This window comes from Manis javanica, chromosome 15 (assembly GCF_040802235.1).
Source record: "Manis javanica isolate MJ-LG chromosome 15, MJ_LKY, whole genome shotgun sequence".
Taxonomy (NCBI): domain Eukaryota; kingdom Metazoa; phylum Chordata; class Mammalia; order Pholidota; family Manidae; genus Manis; species Manis javanica.
This window is the reverse complement of record NC_133170.1, coordinates 81875090-81899246: the sequence shown is the minus strand read 5'-3', so window position 1 is coordinate 81899246 and position 24157 is coordinate 81875090. Positions and strand designations below refer to the sequence as shown.

Genomic DNA, 24157 nt, shown 5'->3' with positions numbered 1-24157 from the left:
AAGTGAACAGTTTGGCCAGTGTCTGCATCAAGATACTCATAGATCATTTCCATGACCCCTTGAGTTTTTTTGTGCCCCAACCGAGAAGCATCCACTGATCTGACTCCTATCCCTGTAGGTTAGTTTTGCTTCTTCTGGACTCTGATATAAATGGAAGCCCATGATATTCACGATATTTGTTTATACTTGTCGGTGTGGTTTCATTCTCACATTATCCCTGTCAGAAGGAATATGTGAAATAAGTGGAGCATCAGGTGGTGATGTCCCCATTTTCAAGAGGGGAATTGTAAAGAGGAAGTAAACAGTAGCTTCAGTTCAATGCTCTTTACTTTAAAAATTACAATTTGGAGACTTTGGAGAAAAGTTGAAATATAGTCAGTGCTCATTTTCTTAAGTATTTTTTTACAGAGTTAAATTCATTTTATTGACTTATAGCACAGAAGGATATTCTTTATCTCTTGTTCATAAAATTACATTTAGATACATGAAGACTCAAACTTTTGAAAACTATTTAGGATTTTTTTCCCCCTTAGATCTAACCCTAACTCCAGTGGCTAAAATCCCAAGTCTTTAGCTGGAAATTTTTAAGTGAGGTTTTCCCCCTTCCCTTTTCTTCCTAAGAGCTCATTTTTCCACTCTTAAATTATTGCATTACATCTTTGTCCCTGGTCAGTGTGTCAGTGAGTCTCACCAAGAACTTCTTTATAATTCTAGAAAACAAGAGAAAACTGCTCTTTATTTCAGGCTTTAGTACTCAGTTCTTTTTCTTTAAGCCTAGCGGCAGGAGAAAGCAGACATATCAGTAGGATTTAAAAAAAAGGATGAACAGGGACTGGTCCTGGAGATGTGGCCTCAGAGTCGTATCTTGCGTGTGTGGGAAGGTAGATTTAAGGCCAGGACTGTAGGCGTGGCTCCTCAGAGACAAAACCGGTCCGTCCAGGTGCGCCACTCTCGTTGGCTTTGCCATCCCCTTGAGGTAATTCCTTGGCCTGTAAATGGTGAAACTGAGGGGTATTCCAGCCCAGAATGCTGCCTCCATAGCAAAAGTGACTCATTATATTGGCCAGAGCAGTTCTGAACCAAAAATTACCTCCAACTATTGCTTTTTCAAAATGTGCTCTGCCACGTCCAAAGATGGAATTCAAACCCTAAGCTTCTTTTTCTTGCCTAAATTGGCTGCCAGCTTTGCATTGTGACTCATGTACCTGATCAGATTCATCAAACAAAGTTTTAACTCTTTTGGCCTCTATTAGTAGGCATACAATGTATGGCAACAGCTGAGCAGTGCCAAGAAAAGCACACGTCTTTCCTGTGGCATCTGCAAGTCTGAGCTCCTTTAGGACTGTTTCCATCCCCGTAGAGAGAATGAAAAACATCTCTTGCACTGAAAACTTAGAGGTAACTGCAGAGAAGGACACAAGGAAATAGCCACCTTTAGTGGATCAACAAGGTATATAGAGAATATAACCAGTAATATTGTAATATCCTGGTATGGTCATAGGGTAACTATGCTTATCATGGCAGGCATCTAGTAATGTGTATAATTATCAAGTCACTATTTTGTACATCTGAAACCAATGTAATATTGTATATAAACTTTATTCTAAATTAAAAAAAAACTGATGCAGTTGATCTTTCACAGTGAAGTGAGGTTTTTTAAATCTGTGCTCTGGGGTGTCTTTGCAAAAGTGTTCTCACTTGTCCCACCTCCCATTCCTCCTCGACTTTAATTTCCTGTATAAACAACTTTAGAGGGATACGATTTCTGCATCATCGGTCCCATCAGGCCCTCTGCAGAGGGATATGTGAAACGGATACTGCAGAGAAGAGCAGCAGCCAGTGCCACACACTGGTGGCAGTTTAAGTCTGTGAGTAGTTGCTTAGCACCTGTAAAACGATGAGTGTCTTCAAAAGCCCAGTGCTGTACACGTGTCAGCAATTGTGGTTTGACTGACTGCTGCTCTGTGGCTTTTTTTTAATCCCCCCAAAAGAACAGCTTTACCACCCTTACCTCTGCCTGGGCAGTTGCATACAACACAGATCTGTCACCAGCAGGTTGTGTTCTGGGAATATAGAGAGAGCCCCAGATGTTGTGTTGTGACCACAGGTAAAGGGGAAAGTCCCTCTCAGCCTCCTCTTCTGGAGAAGGGAGAATTTCTGGGCAGCACTGAAGTTAGACACCTAAGGTAGTTTTTGCTTTGTTCACTTTGATTTCCTTCTAGATTTAACACTGGAGGGGTTTATGTGTTACTTTCTGGGATTCTGTTGGCCTGTGGTTTTTAGTCCCTTTTGCCTTCATTCTTAGCCTAAACTTAACCTTGAGTTAGCCTAGGGTGCTCTCCTAATTTGAATATCTCTGTTGATTATGTCTGTGACTTCCGAAGCCACGCAGCCCTTTGCTGTGACAGAGATCCCATTATCTTGTTTACCTTCAGCACTCCAAAAAGAACCTCTAGGTTGGGGAGATTTCTCTGAGAAAGTGGCTTTATGAGTACTCAAAAGAAAATTATTTTTAAAGTAAACTGTAGAAACAAATGCTAAATAGTCACATCACAGAGCAGGCTGAGGCTTCCTGGGGTTTTTGGCATCCGCTTTTCAGCTCCTTCAACAACCATTAACTGAACACTGGCCCCACGTGGAGCCCTGGGCCTGGCGTGAAGGCGGAGGATGTGTGGAACTCAGGCCAGCGCGTGGGCCCTCCTTTGTAGATCTGTCTACAGCCCTGACTCCTGCTGCCAGGACCTGCAATTTAGAGTCCCCCCGTGGAACCAGCGTCGTCAGATGCAGTGGCCTCTTCTGCTCTTCCCGTAGCTCCTTCAGAAAAGTGCCATCACCCCTTTCCAATCTTGCAAAGCAAAAGGAAAGTAGAATTGTGCCTTTCTCTTTATACTATTTTATCAGCAAAGCCTTTATTCTAATGGGGATCCACAAAGGATTTAAGGCAGCCCCAGGACAGTACATATTTGTTTCCCACTGATTACTAAAGCAAAATCTGTGGATGTCTCAGTTGGGGAACAGCCCCACTACCATCCTGCTGTAAATACAAGCTTAGCCTGGAGAACACAGCTGGGCTGGAGAGAAGCTCTGTTGGCTCTGTGTCCAGAGACCGGTGATGATCCTCGACCCCTTACGTCCGTCCCACCAGTAGCCCTTACCTTACACCCACAGTGATCAACTGGCGAGACAGTAATGGCTTATATGTTTGACCCTTTTCCATAGAGTCAATAGAAGGGACAAAGTGAGTGAGTTTTGAACATTCATATGTCTGTTTTTGTGGTTGTGTGATTTCTGTACCATGTGAAACTACAGGTAGAACTGGAAGGTTGCACTTGAAAGTCTCAGATTTTTGGACTGAGTCCTTAGTCATTTTCAGGGCTCCATCCTCCCTCTCAGATGGGAGAAGCAGAATTTCCTCCTTGATAAAGCACAGGTGCTGAGGACAGGTTGCCCTGACATGGTCTCCAAATCCAGCCACTTAAGAGCCATGTGGCCTTGGGTAAGACTTAATATCCCTGAGCCTCAGTTTTCTCATCAGTAAAAGTGAGTTTAAAAATAGTTGCCTTATTTGTAAGATTAAATAAGATAATGTATGTAAAGCCCTGGGTGGACTAGGAGCTCAGTAAGTGATAACTCCTTAATAAATGTTAGAACCACCCCAGGAGCCTCTGTCATATATCCAGGGTATTTGGTTCCTGTGTGGCTCCTTTTATCTCTCATCTGCTGGCCAAGAGGATCTGTTGGGGTTATTAGAGTATGTGCTCAGTAAATGTTCGTTGCATGAACGAAGGGACGTGGGAGCTTTTTTTGTCCTGTTGGCCTAGAACAGCACTTCACACTGTGAGTTCTGCACTGGGAGATGTCTGTCCTGAGAGATGCTTTGAGAAAACTGGCCAGTTAGGTTTGGGGAATGCTATAGAGTCTTCAATGTGTAGATTCTAGCCCTCTGTAGAGATGAATAGTGCATATCACTGTTAGAGAAGCTCAGAAAAGTTGGGGGAGAAGAAATCTCCCTAGCTTTTCAAACTTGGCATTTTCCAAGCTCATTTGACTAAATGGGGTAATGATAGTACCTCCTTGAAGCTGTGATGAGGCTTCACTGAGTTAACATGTGTGCAGCACTTAGAACAGTGCTGGGCAGAGTGAGCTCCACAGAGGGTGCCTTTGCATGTGTGGATTTCTGGAGTATTTAGCCATTTCCTTATGAATGGGCACTTAAGCTATTTCCAGTGGCACACTGCAGCAAAACCCTTATATATCCTTGTGCAGGTATTTCCACAGGGGAGATTCCTAGAATTGCTGGGTCAAAGGATATGAAACTTTGAAAAATTGGATCCCTCCGAATTACGTTCCAAAATCGGATCAGCCATGATCTAACATTTCATTCATAACCAGTAAAGAGTTAGCTTCTTATCTTTCCATACCACAAGTGTGCTAGACCCTTCTCTCTTCCTTCTCCTCCTCCTATGCCCGGTAACTGAAACTGAAATGGAATGTAGTAGAAAGCCACCTCTCTTCTGTCTTGCAGACCCTGGCCCCAGATAAAGGACCAAAATGACTGACTCAAAATATTTCACCACGACCAAGAAAGGTACTACTTGTTTTCTTATGGGGTCTTGTCCTGCTCTTTCCCTGCTCGGCCCTCTGCTTGCTCCCTGCAGGGGGTGGGGAGTGTGGTGGGGGTGGAGGCCTGGAAGTGAGTGGTGGACATTATCCAGAGCATCTTTGACCTTGTGGATCCAGAAAGTAGAACTGTTGATGGTATGAGGAATTGACTGCTTCCTTTGGAACTCAAGAAAGGAGGAGCATTAGCTCCAAGTATAGAAAAAAGCCCTCTTTGGTTCCCCTTGGCTTAAAATTGTTAAATATGTTTTTTCCTGGAGGAAAGAAAGCATACAATCCTATCAGCAACTCCACAGCTCCACTGTGGAATGTGTGTGCGTGGTCCTTATCCATGGGCACATGTTTAATGTGGTTAAAGTCAGAGTGTATATCCTGTTTTTCGTTTGATATTATCGTAAACATTTCCCCATGGTTCTAACAACTCAGCATCAGTCTGTTGAGTTGCTGTGCTGAAATTTGCTAAGCTAGCCTTATGTTGTTGGATATTGTGGTTATTTCTGCTTTTTGGGAAGTGGAGGTTGTCATAGTGGCTGACAAATGTGCTTTAACCCTGTAAGCGTCTTTCTGACCTGCCCTTCCTTCCTCCTTCCTTACTTCCAAGTGAGATTGACACACGCCTGCCGACCAGATGAAGAGTCTGTTGCTGGCTCAGCTGAACCCTCCATCAGGCACTTCATTTATTAGCGCAGCCCATTTTTATTGAGCACCTTGCAAGTGCAGTGGAGGAGACAAACAGAGGTCCTGGACTGGCTCTGCTTGCAGTTGAGCAGAGACTTAAATAGTAACTTAAATAGTAGTTACACTCAAAGGCAGTGGGTGCTCTGATAAGAGGAGGGCAGGGGGCTGTGGGAGGACCCTGGTGGAGCTAGTTAGATAAGGTGGGGCAGGGGAGGGCGGGGAGCAGGTGCTATGCCCATGGTACATTCAGTGAAAGGAGAGCAGTTGGGCACAAGTTACTGAAGAGTGTGATGGAAGGAAGATTGGAGAGGTGTGCAGCGTTCCATGTTCAGGGCCAGGAGCGAGTGAACTCAATGCTGAGTATATTAGGGTGTCAGTGTGAGGTTTTTATGGGTTTTCTTTTGAAGAGAATGTCTGTAGAGGGTCCATATCTCATATCAGTGATGGTTTTAAGCAAAGGAAGCCCAGAAACAGATTCTAATAAAGGATTGAAGGAGGTAAAGCTAAGGAGAGGCAGGGAAATCACCAGTACCACAGCTACAGTGAGAAATGGTGGTACCCAAACAAGGAGCAGGGGTGGCACTGGGGCCAGACAGATCAGATGCCTTGCATTTGGTTGAGGGGGTAGGCTCAGTGACTCATTGGGTTTGGGGCCCATTAGACGAAGGAGACATTTCAGAAGCAGGCAGATCCCAAGTTCGTCACACCAGCCTTCTTGGGGCTGAGGTGACTCAGTCCCAGATCCATCAGTTGATGGCCGGGTTATACTGATTCTGACCAAACAGTAAGCAAAGCAGGCAGCCTTGCAGCAAGGCCCAAGGGTCAAAGTCATTGTGGTGTGGCAGATCCCACAGCAGAGACATGGCCCCCTTAGTCTCTTGGGAGGAAGGGCTGTGTGCTTTTTCGGCCCTACAGAGGCACGAGTTTGAACTGCAAGGTCTGTGGATCTTGTTGAGCAATATCCTCAGTGTGGCCTTAACCCGGGCTGTGCTGTGTGATTGTTCTTCATTAACCTTGTTTGCTGACTCTCATCTCAAGTTCTTTGCTGAGCTCCACATTGTTCAGTCATGATAAAAATGTGCTAGTTCTCTTTTGCTCACTGTAAATCTGTCTAGAACTCCCTCAGCGCTTCCCCTCACATGACAGTCCCTGCTTCGTCCCACCCCAATAACTTGAGAGGGAATCTCAGGACTCTCCTACAAAAGAGGGTCCAAGATAAGGGTCACGTGGTGAGTTAATGCTAATAGCAGCCAGTTTTAATGCAGGCCACTGAGTACCAGGCACTGAGATGAGTATTTTACATCTGAGTATTAAATGAGAGAACTCAACAGTCCTGTCAAGGTAGAGAATACGGACAAGGAAGTGGGTTCTGAGAAGCAAAGTGGTGGCCTCAGTCAGCCTGAGCATATGGGCTTTGGAGCGGGCAGACCTGGTTTTGATTCTTGGCCCTGTCTCCCACCAGCCATGTATCCTTGGGCAAGTTACCAAGCCTCTTACAGCCTCCATTTGCCCATCTATAAAATGGGGGAAATGCAGAGTTGTGAGGATGAAATGAGAAGCACGGGAAGCAGTTAGTGTGGCATCTGCTTAAAGAAAAGTTCAGGAGATGCCGTCTCTCAATCTGTCACTGGGTCTCTCTGGGCCCTAACCACCTCTCCATGGCAACCCTGTTTCCTCATTTTCTTTTCCAGATCAAGTTCTTAAGAACAGCTTATTATGTGTTTAAACCCTTGTGGGGCAGCTGGATTCCCATTTTCAGAGCTGAGCAACCACTTGTGGCTCAGGAAGTGAAACCCTGAGTGAGCTGTTTTAACTGGAGGTTCTAGGAACAGAGGAAAAGCCAAGTATGGGGATCAAGCAGCTTCTACGCCCTCCCTTCAAACCTTGCGTCCCAGACTCCATCCCGTGCTGCTGTGAGGGCTTTAAGTGTGGGTGGCTGAGGGGGACTGGGCTCTCCTCAGAATGCTGCTGACCATCCGGCTGAGCAGGACCTGCCTTCCCACCTCCACAACTTCTACAGTTCCTCTCTCCTCAGCCCAGCGTGACCGCTAAGCCCCCGTCCTGATAATCCCTCTCCTTGCAGTTGTCCTTCTCTGCTGCCTGTCCCACCCCAGGCCAGGGACCTAAAGCTGCCCTAGGCTGGCAGCACAGCGTCATACATGCCTGCCTTCCTCCCATTCTTTTGGAAGTCAGGGACTAGGAACTACCTCCTGGCAGGGTGGGGATGGATTGCTCATGCCTGCCTCCTTTTTTAGGGGAGATCTTCGAGCTGAAGGCAGAGCTCAACAGTGACAAGAAGGAGAAGAAGAAGGAGGCAGTGAAGAAAGTGATTGCATCGATGACTGTGGGCAAAGATGTCAGGTGTGCAGGAGTAGGCTGGGTGGCAGCCGGAGGCTTTATAGCTTGGGTCCAGTTCACATCTCTCAGAGTATCTCCAGAAATCCGTTTCTTCCCTCATACAGCTCCCTTCATGAACCCCCTTTCCAAACAGAAAGTTTTGTCAAGGGGAGGTCACCTGCTCAAATGCTGCTGAGGTCAGGTAGGAATGGAGTGAGCGAAATAGACTAGGCGAAATGGCCACAGGCAATGACGTGGATGTGGCTGAACCCCGTCAGACTTCGGAAGACTGCTGCTGACTGGGGAAGGTGGCCTAGTCTTCTAATTCTTTAGAAGAACGGGAAATCTGGATTTTTCATTGTAAATCTCCCTGGTTTAGATTGCCAGATGATACTAAATAAACAAGCACAGCAAATGAGCCTGTCCAAGTAAAGCGCACCTGCACATTGGAGTTTTCGCCAGTTTGCAGCCTCTGCTTGCATCTGGTTGCTGGAGCAGATCACGTATAAAAACATTGCTGCACTTTGGCTCATGCTCTGCCCCTGCCTGGAATGCCCCATTCCCCTTTCCATTTTCCCAGCACATTTTTCCATCTTCCAAAACCCATGCAAGGCTGTTACTCTCCCTCCACACCCCAGCCCCCTGCCCTGAGTGTGCAGCATGTGCTCTGTGTTCCCTTCACAGCACCCATTCTAGACTGTCCTCTTCCTATGTGTGCTGGTGTTTCCCCGCCCACCGCATGGTAAAGTCCCTGAGGGCAGGGACTGGATTTCACAACTTAACACTCGTGCAGTGTTGGGGAGTCTGCAGAATGCTTTCAGCTGTGTTTTCCTAGGAATTCCTTAATTCCTGTATTGTAGGTAATGATGCTTTTACTGCCAAATAAACAGTAGAAGAGGAGTACAGTGACTGCCCAAGAGTCACGTGGTTAATGGCAGAACTAGGACTCATGCCCAGCCCTTCCGAAATCCTAATCCAGGGCGCTCTTGTCCCTAGCCTCTCCTTTGTGGCCAGCCCCGTGCCTCATAGGCCTCAGTGCTGACATGCAGTAGCTCCTCATCTGAGTCCACGGCGGGTCACACTGCTCCAGACTTCCCCACGGATTGCCCTGTCTGGTTGCCGCCCTCAGCAGGGGACCTCCTAACAGTGCCCCAGGGGAAACCGTCCTGCAGAGAGACCTGCGGAAGACAGAAGACACCGAGGCACAGGGATCAGGGCATCTGCTGGGGAACAAGGCCTCTGTCCACGTCAGATTCAACTAGAGCACCACTGCCATCAGCTCACAGAGGAAGCATCCTTGTTCCTCTGTCCCAAATGAGCTTGTTATGCTGATGTGATGGCCCGAAAGAGCAAGTCAGCTGTTCCTCCCCTACCTCCATGTTCTGCCTGGTTCATCATCTTCCAAGGTGATGGATCAGTTTCAGCACGGACTAGACTCCTGCCTGTTTGGGCTCAGGAAACTCACTTTGACCTCTTAAGTCTCTATGTTACCATGACCTTGCCCATAAAATCACAAGACGCCAGAAGGGAAGTAATGATTCCAGAAACAAAAATTGATCTCTAATCATATTTCACATCTGTGAATATCATATTTCATGCCTGTGACTCGGATAGTAGGTACTGTGTAGGAAAGGGTTCCACCCAGAATAACAGCACTTATGAGCACAGGCTTGGAGTCAGACCCAGCTCCTCAGGCAGGTTCTTTGATGAGCCTCAGTATTCTGTAAAATGGGATAATTCTCTGGCTTCGCAGGGCTGTTAAATGAGTTCAACTATGTAAAGCCTTCAGTGCCATGCCTGGTGTATAGTGTGTGAGCCGTAAATGCTGGGCTGGGTTTTAGCGGGCGCCTGAGCTGGCCCTGTGGTGAAAGCAGCACGGCCCATCCCTGGTTCCCTACAGCCCTCTGGAACCAGCAGCCCAATGTAAGGGGCCACCTTAAGTATCAGGGAAGGAAAACAACTGTTTTCATTTACTTAGCACCTGCCAGATGTCAAGGACCAGATACCTTAAGTATATTATCTTCTTTAATTATCAGAAGGGCCCGACGAAGGGGGCGGTTTGTGGTACCTTTCCTGAAAATGAGGAAAGTGAGACTGAGGGGATAAAGGAATTCCTAGTTTCTTACTGCTGACCAAGAGGCAGAGCCAGAGCTTATTTATGAACCCTGTGAAAAGAACAGAAGACTCTTTGTTTTTAAATCACCCTTTGGAATTCCGTTTCTACCCGTAGGTGTTCAGGATGCCAGAGCACCACTGATGCCCTCCCTAGGAAGTCCTGTTCTTCCCCTTCCCTCCTCCCACTGTCTCCTGTCCCCGTAGCTGCCTGAAAAATCTTCCTTTTCCTTTCTGCAGCCTTCCCCACACTGACACCATTTAAACCTTCCAGTGCCCTTTTTCCTGACGTGGTGAACTGTATGCAGACAGACAACCTGGAGCTGAAGAAGCTGGTGTACCTGTACTTGATGAACTATGCCAAGAGTCAGCCTGACATGGCCATCATGGCTGTCAACACCTTTGTGAAGGTGACTAGTTGCTCCGAGGAGGAGGGATAGAGGTGCTCTCTGCTCCAGCACCCCTGGATCCCTGGGGTGGGGCACTATGGCCCTGGGTAGAAACATTCAGGCTGCTTTTCAGGCCCACTGACACCCAGCCTGAGGGCCTGGTCTTCCAGCGGAGGGCTCCCATTCTCTCAGAAAATCAGCTCTGCAGGCCCTGCTAACTCAGTCTATTTGAGGTTTCCTAAGGCCTGTTGATCCCCACGTGCCCCTGGGATGAGCCATTGCCTGGTATCCTTTGCCCAGCAGGATTCAGCAAGCGTCTGAGAGCTTCTGTGTTCCCCTTCTAGGCTTTGCTCATTTCTACATTTTCTGTCCTCCAAATTGAGAAAGAAGCAGGAACTTCAATTGTCAGCTCTATGCACCTTTAGAACCTTAGCTCCCCTAGTCCTGTTGATGCTCAGATATGGGCAAAGGAGGGGTTCTGTGGCCCAGTGGAAAAATTGAGGGTTGTGTAGCTGGATGTGGGCTTGAATCACAGCTCTACTCCATGATTCAGTGAGCTCCCAACCTTCCTGAGAGCTTCAGCTCCCACACCTATAGAGTGGGAACAGCATTGTATGTCTGCTGTGAGAATCAGAGTCAACATTGCCTAAAGCCCCTGCACAGAATCTGGCAAATGCCAGGTGCCCATATGTGGCACTTAACTTTTGTCGCTATTAGCCAGTTTGTGGGAGATCCACAGCAGCTGTCTGATGGCACTCAGCCTGCCCCTGTTCCTGGCCAATGGCTGCTTCCCCTCAGGACTGTGAAGACCCCAACCCCCTGATCCGGGCTCTGGCTGTACGGACCATGGGTTGCATCCGCGTTGACAAGATTACAGAGTACCTGTGCGAGCCGCTCCGCAAGTGCCTAAAGGATGAGGACCCATATGTACGTAAAACAGCGGCTGTGTGTGTGGCCAAGCTCCACGACATCAATGCCCAGCTGGTAGAGGACCAGGGCTTCCTGGATACCCTTAAAGACCTCATCTCTGACTCTAACCCCATGGTAAGTTGCTGCCATCCATGGTGCCGCCTCACAACCTCTTGAGTTGCTTGGGAAGACCTTAGCCTGGCCCACCACCAGGCAGTCCCCAGTTCCTGGAAGTCAGAACCTTGCTGGGAGAACTAATTGTTCTCGTGCCTGCAGTGGTTCTGACACCATCTGTGGAGTGAGCTGGGTCTGCATTCCCCTCTCTGTGCCCTCTCTAATGAGCTGTGCAACCTTGGGCAAGCTGCCTAATCTTCCAGAGCCCTCTTTCCTTTATCACTGAGAGGGGTCTGATTCTATATGACTGGCAGGAGTGCTGTGAGGCTTAAGCTGTGAAGGTAATGTGCCTGCTGTGGCCTGGCACACAGTGGGCGTGCAGCCAAGACCACTGCCCTCCTTTCCTCCAGTCACTGTTATTGTCACCATCTTCTCACCAAGACCACTGGTGGACTCTTTTCCATTTCCCCACATTTTTGCAGGACTGTAGAGGGTCGCCCTTGAAGTAGCATAGCCTGGAGGACAGAGTACCAGGATGTGGCTGGGAGGGGAACCTGTCTCCTCACACGGTGATGGCAGCAGTTTATAGGGCAATTTGGCGGGTCCTGTTTAAAATGAAATGCACAGACCCCGCGGCCCAGCCTTCCCACTCTGTGTCGTATAGAAACATTGACCACACATTGGCACTGAGTGACCAGTATAAGGATGGCTACTGGAGCACTGTTTGTCATTGGGAAGAGTCGAAAACCATGTGGAACACACTTACAACACCAGAGGGTGGAAATGGGTTGGGGGCCCAGAGCTTCTCCTGGCAACCCCTTTCTACTCTAGCCCTCATCTGTTCCCAGCAGCCCTGAGAGGCTCTGTGGGAATCTTCTAGCTTTGAGAATCGGAGCTGACAGCCCTTGAAGCAAGCTGCTGTACCTGGTAGGCGGGGGCTGTGTGGTAGGTAGCTGGAAGTGCTTTGTGTTCCCAGGCTCTTGGAGCTAGATCTTTCTTTGTTTTGTTTTGCCTATTCTTTGTCTTTAATGGCAGGTACAGTTATTTTAGTTTCAGTTTACAGAGGAGTCAGTAGATTGAGTGTTTGGAATGGGTCTCTACACTCCAGACGCTGCCCTTTGGGTCTTACTCCTTTCAGATCAGCCTCTGACCAGCCAGTATTATTAGCCCCAGCCTCTGCCCCTTCTGCCCTCTCAATCAGGTGGTGGCAAATGCAGTAGCTGCCCTCTCAGAGATTGCTGAGTCTCATCCCAGCAGCAACCTGCTGGACCTGAACCCACAGTCCATTAACAAGCTGCTGACAGCCCTGAATGAGTGCACCGAGTGGGGCCAGATCTTCATCCTGGATTGCCTGGCCAACTATACGCCCAAGGACGACCGGGAGGCCCAGAGGTGAGCAGCCTGCCCCTTGCGTGCCAGCCCAGCTGATCTCATCCCTGGGGGCTCCAACCATGAGCTGGACCTCAGGCCTCCAGTGGGCTCCTTCCTGGGGTCTTGCCCCACAGACCCACCTCAGACGCATTTCCAGGGAGGCCAGAGCCAGGCTGTCGGGGTGTTGCTTTAGGCCTTCAGCTCACTGCTTGTCAAGGGTACAGACAGAAGCCAGGACCTGACCTGGGAGCTGGCAGAGTCCCTGGTCACCTGAGGCTCACAGCAGAATCACCACTGGCTGAATTTTCACTAGCTGCTTGGGGCTCTGGGGGTGCTCCCCATGCATTAGATTGTCCTTAAAGCAACTCTGCAGGCGGCGCATCGTCGTCCCCATTTCATGGGTGAGGAAACTCTGGCTTAGAAATCATGCAGATCTTCGAGCTGGAACTCCTGATCCTGAGCAACATGACCCCGTGTCCCTTTGGAACACTTGCAGCAGGAGAAGGGGAGGAGGGGACACTGATCCAGTGTTTACTAACTGCCAGGCTCTGTGCTCTGTGCTTTAGATGCACTGTCTCCTTAGAGCTCCAGCAGCCCAGTGGAGTCGGCAGTGTCTGTTTCCTAGATGGGGAAACTGAGGCTGAGTGGTTTAACCTGCTTGGGGTCAGTTAGGCAGCAGAACCAGGATCTAGTTCTGCTTATAAGACGTGCTGTCTTGGTAACTAAGAACAGGGTGCTTCCCCTTGTCTGTTTCTCCTGTTTGCCCCCCTTGGAACGGATCCCAGCATCTGTGAGCGGGTCACCCCCAGGCTTTCCCATGCGAACTCTGCGGTGGTGCTGTCTGCAGTGAAGGTGCTGATGAAGTTCATGGAGATGCTGTCCAAGGACCTGGACTACTATAGCACGTTGCTCAAGAAGCTGGCCCCGCCCCTGGTCACACTGCTGTCGGCCGAGCCCGAGCTGCAGTATGTGGCTCTGCGCAACATCAACCTCATCGTGCAGAAAAGGTACCAAGACTGCCACATCCTCCGTGGGCAGCAGTGTGCACTCAGTGTGCAGGGCTCAGAGTCCTGCACAGAGGAACTCTGACCTGTCACCATGCAGAAAGTCTTGATAGCTGAACCCAGGGGTTCTCAGCCAGACACATCTTTGTCCCCCAGGGGACATTTGGCAATGTGTAGAGACATTTTTGCTTGTCATAACTGAGGAATGCCACTGGCATTTAGTGGGTAAAAGTCAGGGATGCTGGTCAACATCGTACATGCCCAGGGCAGCACCCCCTCCCCTCCACAGAGAACTATCCAGCCCCAAATGTCAGCAGTGCTGAGTTTGAGAAACCCTGGTTTACCCTAACCAGGTAGTGCCAGGCAAAGATTACTGTGGTGCTTCTTAACTACAGACAATGGATGGCTCCATAGTCCACAGAGCCCTCCTAAAACTGTGTAAGACTGTGTGTGTGTGTGTGTGTGTGTGTGTGTGCTCGCACGTGCGTGCGCCCAGGGACAGAGTCCATAGTGTTAGCCAGAGCAGCTTGGGGGACACCAGGGTGGTGAGACACAATGGACTTTGCATCAGCCTGCAGGCCAGGGGGAGGAGGCTTGGGTCAGAGTTCCTCAGAATTCTGTGCAACCCATTTCCTTCCCCCAGTGGGAACAACCGCAGCAGTGAGCCACTGCTCCTAAAGGAAGATCCCTGATACCTGGGGTGGGCGGAGCTGAAAAACAGTTAGCAGGGCTGGTCCCAGGGGCCCAGAGCAGGAGGGGTTTTCTGGAATGATCCGGTGAGGAGGCCCTGCAGTCTCCTCCCAGCCATTTTGGTTTACTAGTACACTCAGCAACTAACTTGGGAGCATCCGTGTGTTACAGCAGCCCCATTGCTAGGAGCCCCTTTACTCAGAGGACCAGGGCCTCCTGTAGACGTCTTCTCTTGACAAACAGCACACACTCCTTGTCATTGTAGCCACAGTCTGGTTCTTAAGACATTGTTGGGGCGCAGAGATACAATGGAATCAGGACAGTTGTGAAGGTTTGGGAGGTGCATATGGGAAAGCTCTCTGTGTGCCTAAACAACAGGATGAGATGAGGGGTTCCCAGCAGTGGTGTGGGATTTAGGTGTGGTGACCTATATATAGATCCCGATCAGCATTGAAGGGCTCCCTGTGCTGTATTTAACATAACATAGCAAATCTCTTAAGAAGCTGGCTGTGCTGCCAAGGCACCACCTGGCCCACTCCTCTCGTGGTTGCGCAGCTTTTGCCAAGTCCTGAGTGTAGAAGTCATGTCTGGAAAGGGCATAGGTATGGTGACCCTTGTTAGCGCTAGATGTGTGACCTGGTGCAAGCCTCTCTACCTCTCAAGCTTCCTCCTCAAAGAAAAATGAGGCAGCTGGTGTCTGTTGAGTGCAGAGCAGTGACCCTGGGGACAGCTCCTGCACCATGAGTGCCTTCTCTGAGGCAAGCATCAATCGTGCTAGATGCTGTTGTGTAGGTATCCATGCCAGGGTCCCCAGAACCACCCCCACACTCAGAAGGCCACTGGAAGGACCAATGGAGTCAGCGTATATAGTTCTCACGGCTAAGATTCCTGTGACATAGAAAGGCTACATAGCTGGCTCATAAGGGAGAAAGATGCAGGTGGAGTTGAAGGAGCTGTGCACGTACAGGCTTCCTTATGCTCCCTCCCTGCTGTCGAGGGGGTGGGTCACACACAGCACACTCTTTCCCCAGCAGCAAAATGCAGCAGCACATGTGTAATATCTCTGTGCAAGGATACTTATTTGAGAGTCAACAACCTGAAATTTTATTGGGAGCTGGTCGGGTAGGCACCAGCTGCCTGGCAGCTACTAAAATCCTAGACTCCCAGAAGGAAAGCAGGTGTTGAGCATAAACCATGTTGTTGGGTTGTACATCTAGTCTAGGTATATCTAACTACCTTTATCATTGAGTGAATGGTGAGAACACTCCCTAAAGCCAAGCTCCCAGATGCCAGGCCATCCTACTTAAGACACTAGAGAGACTCAGGCCTGCAGTGGTGATGCTTTCTGACACAGTGTCATTCCCGTTTCATGGCTGAGGAAGCAGGCCTGAGGTCACAAGCTGCGACTGGAACCGAGGTCTGTCTGATTCCCACACCTGTGGCCTGGTACCTGCTGCCCCTCGAATATGAACTGTCTCTTGCTCATATTCCTTCTTCCCTTCCTTGGCTGTGGTTGGACACACAATGGCCAGTCAGAACCTTGCTTAGGCTGGTTGCTGGGCCCTCTGCCCGGAAGTGTGTAGCCACGGCAGTGACTGCCTTCACAGATGTTGGGCTCCATGTCAGACCCCAGATATGATACAGCAAACGTGGAGGGGTTTTTCTCATAAGGCTTATACCTTGCTTTTTGCTCTTCGGTCAATCCTGCCCTGCAACCAGGCCAGAGATCCTGAAGCACGAGATGAAGGTTTTCTTCGTGAAGTACAATGACCCCATCTACGTGAAGCTGGAGAAGCTGGACATTATGATCCGCCTGGCCTCCCAAGCCAACATCGCCCAGGTCAGCAGAGGGCAGTGGCTGGGCTTTGGTGTTGGGCAGCAGCATCACCAGTGAGCTGTGGTCTCTGGGCAGGCTGCCGGATCTCACCATTAGCAGTTGATCTCATGAAGAGTGCTTATCAGCATGGGGCTCTGTAAGCAAGCACTCAGCTAATGCTAACTCATATTTTTGTGACTAATTTGTTCTCCCTATTATTACTTATCATCCAGCCATTGAAAAAGTGGTAGTTAGGAGGATATATTAGCTACATAACTTCAGACAAGGGTTGTTCAGCTCTACCAACTAGTCCTTCACTTTCCTCTGGAGGCAGCTGACAGCTCTCTGCCTCCCTCGGGCCTTCCACCTAGCGCACGAGGCAGAGGGCCTTCCTTCTAGGGGTCTGTGTACCCACTGCCCAGGGTGCTTCAAGAGGTTGCCCCACAAGATATCCCAACCCCATCTTCTCTGTCCGGGCCACAGGTGTTGGCAGAGCTGAAGGAGTATGCGACAGAGGTGGATGTGGACTTTGTACGGAAGGCTGTGCGAGCTATTGGCCGCTGTGCCATCAAGGTGGAGGTGAGACTCTGGGACCTTGTCCTCGGCGGGGGGGAGCAGAGGGAACAAAGCTAAACCCAGGAAACCAATCTGATTCTAGCAGAATCTGCCAGCTCAGGTCCGGGAGGGCCTGAGGGTCACTGCTGAAGGCCCAGGGCACTCACTGGTTTGGTTGGGCTCCTCCTCACCTTCTAACCTCCTTTAGGCCTCCAAGATGTTGCGGATGAGATGAGCCCATGAGAATCATGGGTTCTGTGCAGCACTGACTCAGAGGATGGGGCGGCCCCAGCTGGGGATGGTAGACTTAGCTTTCATTTCCTGGGGCCGTGGGCAAAGGCTCTGTTGACTGTTTGGCAAGTAACATGACTCAGCATGTGCCCCTTTCTCCAAGCTCCCAAGGGCCATCTAGACCCCTGTGTCCTGGCGTTTCGTTCCTCCCGTTCTCTGCCCATGAAGATGTTCCTTGGCCACTGAGCCAGCAGCTCTCCTTACATGGGTCCACTGGGGACTAGGGGACCCTGGGACAGCTGGTCACCCCAGCCCCTCGAGGGATTTTCCCCTTGGCGCCTGTGATGGCATCCTGGCATCCTGTGAAATCTCTCCCACAAGCACATTGGTGCAGTGTGTGGAGTAAGGAGGAGGTTAGGGATTTTGGTCACGGGAGCCCATTTTATGACACAGTTAGAAGTGAGGTGGGGTCAGGCTGGAGCTTCATCCCTCTGCCCTCAGGCCTTGGCCTGGATGAGGTCCAAGGACCCTCCCCACTCTCAGTAGCTCTACGGGCCTTTTCAGCTTAACTCCCCCCTCCGCCGTGCCCACTGTGCGCAGGCCATCCCACTGGACTAGTTCTTCCACCTGTGATCTAGGAAGAGTGTTCTCCTGCTCTCCTGCTGTGACAGGGAGTGACTGAGCCCTGGGCAAGGCATGTCACTGGGGCTCTGCTGGAAACGCGTGCGGAGGCCTTGCCCACACTCTTCTCTCCCTGCACAGCAATCTGCAGAGCGCTGTGTGAGCACTCTGCTCGACCTCATCCAGACCAAGGTCAACTATGTGGTCCAGGAAGCCATCGTGGTCATCAAGGACATCTTCCGCAAGTACCCTAACAAGTACGTGCCTGCCTCTCCCAGTGAGGGTGACGCGGCTCTGCAGGGGATGGCAGTGGGGAGGAGAAAAAACGAGGGGCAGCCTCTCCCCTCTTCCTTCCCTCACTGCCGCAAACATCATTCTCAAAAGAAACCCTTTGTTTTTTCTTATTTCTCCTGAGCTGCCCCTCCTCTGCTTCTAAGAACCAAGTAAGAACTAAAATGTAACAGCTAAAATTCAAATCTTATTAACTCACCGCCTTCTTGGAGTCTCTCTTGACCCCTGCTGGGCCTCCCCTGGCTTGCCTGGGCTCCTGCATTCTCCCACGCTGGCTGTGCGCTTGTCCCAGGTACGAGAGCGTGATCGCCACGCTGTGCGAGAACCTGGACTCGCTGGATGAGCCTGAGGCCCGGGCTGCCATGATCTGGATCGTGGGCGAGTATGCTGAGCGGATCGACAATGCCGATGAGCTGCTGGAGAGCTTCCTCGAGGGCTTCCACGACGAGAGCACCCAGGTGAGTCTTCCGGCGGGCAGCGCGAGCCGGGATGCCGGCTGGGCCTGTAGCTCGGCGTCACTGCGGTCCGCCCTGCCCTACACGCTGCCCTCGGCCAGCAGCCTGAGGGCCCCGCCCCTCCGAATGCTGTGCTGATGGGGTGCACAGAACGATGAGTGAGGAGTGTATGGCGGGTGTGGCCCATTTGTCTGCCATGCTGCAGTGCCCAAGGGGATTGTGAGGACCGTCTGTGATGGTGTGCATTGAAGGCAGGCAAATACTTCTTGTTTTGTTCTAATTTCATATTTACCTATGCATAGGTAATACACTGACTTGGTTAAAAATTGAAAGATATAAATACATAGTGAGAAGTCTCCTTCCCAACACTGTCCTGACCGCTAGTTCTTCCAGAGACCACCAGTGTTATTTATTGGCTTCTTGGGAATACTTACAGATGCATACCGCTATACATATGTAAACATACACGTCAACAGTTGGCTCTCATTATTCACGGTCCTTACATTCTATAAAGCCACCACAAACACTGAATTAGTGGGTACTGAAACACCGTTCCTTGGGGAAACAGGTTCAGTCAGTATATAACCTTGCTTTTGTGTGTTTCTATTTAAAGACACCTTATTTAACATATATTCTTGATTCATTAACATTGAACTTGAGGCCAACAGCACTACCACTCATGCCTGACCAAAGCTTATCTAACAGTATTTTCTCCATAAGACACATCACAGCCTTGTGCTTAGCAGCAATACTGGACACCCTTTTACCCTACACTTGGGGCTGCTTTAAACAGCAAAATCATCATGAAAATGCACAAAACTGGGAAATATGTGGCACTTATTTACAATTCGAGAGCTAAAGCAAAAAGGCAAAGAGCGTCACCTCTTTTGACCTCAGCTAGGAATGTGTATGTCAGGCAACTCAAGTTTTTCACTGCTCTGCATGTGTCTGTGAATGGGAATTTATTTGAGGTTACAAGTAAATTTTAGCAAATCAGCAAATTTGAAATGTGGACTCCACGAGTTAATGAGGATCAACTGTATATGTTTCCTCTCATTTATTTTTAAATACTATTGGTAGCATACTGTGCAAATTCAGATTACACAGCACCATACCTTTTCCCCTTGAAAGTCTATCTGAAGGCCCTGCCGTTAGTAATTTGAGAACCTTTCACAGCTGCATAGGAGTCCTTCATGCAAAGATAACATGTTTATTTACCCAGCCTCCCCAATGGACATTTAGATGTCTTTCTGCTGCTCTTTTAAACAACTTTGCCGTGGATACCTGTGTAAGGCACACCTGCCAGTTCAGCTGGGAGATAGATTCTTAGAAGCAGAATGCTTGGATGAAAAGGCCTGTGCACTGGAGATGTGGGAAGCATACCAGGTGTTCCTTGGTGTAATCCCTCCTGATGTACAGGTCTGTCTCAGAGGTGGGATAGCCCATCTTTCCCTCCTTGCCAGCCTAGGGCATCCTCAAACTTTATTTTTGCCAACCTGCTAGATAGCGAGGGAGGGGTACCTCGCTGTGATTTTGTCTGCATTTCTGTTCTGAATGGGATTGAGCATCTTTTCATGTGTATTCTATTCTCTTTTCTGTGAACTGGAGACTTTCTGCCTCTGCATGGAGGGTCCTTTAAAATGTCTGTTTATATGCACAGAAATCTGTGCTTTCCCAACTGGGGCAGTATAACCCAGTGGGTCAGGGCATGGGCCGTAGAATTAGAGACCCCAGATTCCCCCCTCTCTGCCTCTTCCTGGCTCAGTGGTTCTATGCTAATCCTCTGCCACTCTGAGCCTCAGTTTCCTCATTTGTAAAACGAGGATCATAAGACTTTCCTGAATCCTGTGGTTGTGAAAGTTAAATGGGATGCGTCCTTAACACCACCCAGCTCATAACAAGCACTCATGGATGGTAGCATTGGTGTTGGTGAGAACTGGTGTAAAAGCAAACTCTTCCAGGCAAAAAAGGGGACCAATTGGTCCCTGTAGCTGGTAAATCCAGGGAGTGAGCTCCCTTCTAGCACTCCTAGGTGAGTGTGCCCAGACAGTGGCATCTGGACCGTCTCTGCCTCCCTGGGTCAGCTGCTTCCTCGGGCAGGCTCCCACAGTGCGTCACTGCTTCCAGGACACATCCTTACAGCTTAGCGACTCCCGCAACTCACATTGTTTTGAGCCAGTCACTGTGATTGTGAACACCGTCCCTCTCAATCCATGGAGACCAGGATGGGCAGTTTTCTGAAAGAAAGCCAGTGTTTGTTAACCAGAAGATGGCATAGATGCTGGGTGGGCAAAAACAACAGATGTCCGTACGAAATAATAGTAACAACTCCCACCATCTCCCACTGCCACCTGCCAAGTCCAGCTGCCAGCCTGGCCCCGGGGCTTCCTTCACTTCCACCACACCAACCTTTTGTCTCTGAGAAGCAAAGCCTGGCCTGGAGTGGTTTCTGCCTGCAGTCAAGTTCTGCCTGGGATTACTGCAAAGGATGTCCTGTGGGGCTATTTCTGCCCACATAGTAGGGTAAATCTTTTGCAGCCTCATCCTCCTTGGCAAAGCCTGTGAAAGAGCCAGGATTAGAGAAGTCGGACAAGGGGGAGCTGAGTAGGAGCCTGGTGTGGGGAAACGGAACAGGGTTCTGTAGCTTCCGGGCCGGGTTCCTTCCCTGTGGGGTGGCCTGGAGCAAGTTAAACCCCCGAGCCTCTTCCCTTGTTTCCAGCTCAGGGTCCCCGCAAAGCTTATCGGAAGATGTACGCAGAAACTGCCGCTCCAGAGCTCAGCTGAGTGGTGGCGATGGTGGTTCTGATTAAACGGCCTGCTCCCTTTGCCTCCTGGGTCTACAGCACAGGTCAAAGCTTTGATAAGAGCATCTGTTCAGTGCCTCACGGTTGGGAATTTATCTTAGATTGGCTTTTTGAGCCCCCCCATGGTAGGCTCCTAGGACCCTCCAGCCATGGGGAGCTCAGAAAGTCTTGGCCAAGATGGTATGTCAGCCCATCCTGCACCTCACCCCTGTCTAGCCAGAAGGGGCAGTGGCCTCATTGCAGGAGGGCTGCCCTGAACATGCAGGCTCACAGCGCATCAGCACGCTGGGGCGCCAGGGGTGCTGGACCCGTGGCAGAGCTCTCAGGCAGCATAGCTGACCCGACAGTGGAGAGCAATTCCAGGCAGCCGGCTGGCCTGGGTTGGGGAGACCTTGGTAAAGCATCCCTGTGTGGTGACCATGGTGATATCAACAACCACGATGACTGCTGTTATGTATTGAGCAGAATACAGAATAGGTTCTTTACATTTCTTGTCTCACTGACCCTTTCATTACCACTATGAGGCATTACACCCATTTTGTAGATGAGGAAACCAATTCAGAGAAGGTCAATGGCTTGTCCAGCGTCTTCCAGCTGGGAAGTGATAGAGCCAAGGCCCAAATGAGGTATGATTTAACTGTAGCTCCAAATCTGCTGCCATAAATTACCATTTGCAAAACTCACAAGAACCTGCTGAAGTTGGCCACACCTCTTCCTCACTGACTCAGGGAAAATGGCTTCTTCTAGGCTGCCCGGCCAGGGGCTGGAGCCAGGTCGGAAAGCCAGTCCCTGGGCTGCCTCCTGTCTTGGAAACAGTCTGCCCATTGCTCTTCTGCCATTGGCCTATGTGTAACCAAATCCCAATGACTCTGGACCACTTCATCCCAGAAACAGACCACATCCCCTCCATCCTGCCTCCTACACTCAGCCCACCCAGCTTACCAGGGTAATTAAGCCATTTGTTTCTGAAAGTGCCCTCCTCCACGAGGTGCCACCAGCCTCATTCCCACCCTCCTGCCACAAGCCTGTCCCTGGCGCAGCCCTGATTGTCTCAGGACTGGTGAAGATAAGATGTGGCTATTGAAGGACTGCGTGCAGGAATTGCTCTTTCAGAGGTGTTTTTCAGTCAGTGAGTTTGTCTTAAGTGCTTACTATGCACTGGGCACCAGCTCTAGCAGTAACCAAGGACATAGCTGTGACAGACATCTCTGCCCTCGAGGGGCTCTGCACAGGGTAGCCAGGCAGCTGGAGAGCATTTCCAGTACTGTGGGGCAGCACCCATGAGGGGCGCAAGCCCAGAGACCCCAGGAGTGAGGAGTGGTGGCCAGGCCCAGGGCAGCAGCTGGGTAAGAAGCCAGGGCTGGGCAGGAATGGTTCCCACGCTCTGGTAGAAGCAGAGCCCCTCAGTGACAAGCTGGCTCTGTGGGCCCAACTGGCCCACTCCCCTGGGCCTCGCTGGCACCATCTCTGCTTGTTGACAGATGGTCCCTTTAAGAAGTATACCAGCTACACATGTTGCCATTTTAAGCCTTGAGCTCCTTAAGGCACAGGTTTCCGGGACCCGGGGCTGGAAGGGGGTCGCCAAATAGTAAAGTGGCCAGTTCCTTCCAAGCAGTGATGCCAAGGTCTAGGTTAGTCAGCACTGCCAGCCCCCGGGGCTGGCCTTAGTCTGTGCTCATGGCCGGCCCAAACCTAGGAAAGCTGCTCTTGGCTCCCAGGGCTTTTGGATGCCCTCTTTCCTCATCAAGTCCTCGCTTGTTTTTCTGCTGTTCCCACACGAAGCCCACACTTGCCCCTGGTCACCTCTGTTCACGCAGGTCCAGCTGCAGCTCCTGACGGCCATCGTGAAACTCTTTCTGAAGAAGCCGACAGAGACCCAGGAGCTTGTGCAGCAGGTCCTCAGCCTGGCCACTCAGGTGGGTGCCCCGCCTCCCTGCTGTGCCCAGCGCCGCGCTGGCTCCATGGGGTTCGCTTTAGCCCAATACGCCAGACCTTCATTTCGAGGTCCTGCCCTTCAGGCTGGCACCTAGGGGGTCTGGCACCAGAGTCAACCAGGGTCCCTGCTCACAAACAAATCAAGGTAGAGTAGGGACAGGTGGTGAAGCTGAGACAGACTGAGAGAGCGGGAGGGAGGGGCAGGGGAACCAGAGGCAGGAAGGGCAGACGGGAGGGGGGCAGGGGATGGAGACGAAAGTGAGCATGACCTGCTTGAGGCCGGGCTAGCGTGGGAAACCAGCAGAGGGGCCCTTGTCCGTTGAAGGGTTCAGGGACGAGTTCTCAGGAGCACTCGGGATCGCCGTCGTTGGCCGCCCTGTGACCGCGCCCGGATCATGCGGTTGTGCCGAGGGGCTCCTCCCTCCCCTTCACCCATTTGCTCTGCTCTGAGATTCACGGGCTTCTCATCACCTCACCAAGGACTCGGATAACCCAGACCTGCGGGACCGTGGCTACATCTACTGGCGCCTGCTCTCCACGGACCCCGTGGCTGCCAAGGAGGTGGTGTTGGCCGAGAAGCCGCTCATCTCTGAAGAGACGGACCTCATCGAGCCCACACTGCTGGACGAGCTTATCTGCTACATTGGCACCCTGGCCTCCGTCTACCACAAGCCACCCAGCGCCTTCGTGGAGGGTGGCCGGGGCATTGTGCACAAGAGCCTGCCACCCCGTACTGCCTCGTGAGTGCCGTGGGCCGGTCGCTGGGCTGCGTGTGCCCTACCTCGTGCCTCAGTTCAGTAGCCCAGGCACTTAGGCCTGATGTGATGTCTCCTGGCAAGGCCTGAGTCTGAGGGGAATCATGATTCTGATGACCTTTTATTGAATGCTCACTACACGCCAGGTGTTGGCTAGGCGACTTCGTTTGGTCCTTACAACAGCTCTGAGAGATGTCCCTGTTTATGAGGACAGTGGGCACGGAGAGCTTGAGGGCCTGGTACAGCGTCCCATACCCAGCAGAGCGAGGACCAGCTCCATTCTTTTACTTCCAGAGCCCCACTCTCACCCTCCTCCTCTGCCCTTCCAAGCGGTTGGCTCGGGAGGGGCCTGGCACCCCATCTGTTCTTTAGAGTGGCTGAGTGGTGGGAAAGCAGACGGCCTCTCCCTTCAGTCATCTCCATGAAGCTGGATTCCTTGGAGGGCAGAAGAGATGGATCAGGCATGGGGA

General features: G+C 50.8%; 1 protein-coding gene across 5 annotated transcripts in view; it reads left to right on the top strand.

Moving 5' to 3' along the window:
- Window positions 1-24157, top strand: part of AP1B1 (adaptor related protein complex 1 subunit beta 1) — an 80168-nt gene that overhangs the window by 44068 nt on the left and 11943 nt on the right. For all 5 annotated transcript variants that reach the window (XR_012125471.1, XM_073222577.1, XM_073222578.1 and 2 more), the window contains 12 exons: window positions 4526-4588; window positions 7554-7659; window positions 10022-10157; window positions 10935-11180; window positions 12361-12551; window positions 13316-13537; window positions 15944-16064; window positions 16524-16619; window positions 17589-17704; window positions 18031-18196; window positions 22815-22913; window positions 23413-23672. Coding sequence is in view for 4 of the 5 variants with exons in the window: in XM_073222577.1 (XP_073078678.1) it covers window positions 4552-4588; window positions 7554-7659; window positions 10022-10157; window positions 10935-11180; window positions 12361-12551; window positions 13316-13537; window positions 15944-16064; window positions 16524-16619; window positions 17589-17704; window positions 18031-18196; window positions 22815-22913; window positions 23413-23672 (1796 nt within the window). In the remaining variant the exon portion in view is untranslated. The remainder of the gene's footprint in view (window positions 1-4525; window positions 4589-7553; window positions 7660-10021; window positions 10158-10934; window positions 11181-12360; window positions 12552-13315; window positions 13538-15943; window positions 16065-16523; window positions 16620-17588; window positions 17705-18030; window positions 18197-22814; window positions 22914-23412; window positions 23673-24157) is intronic.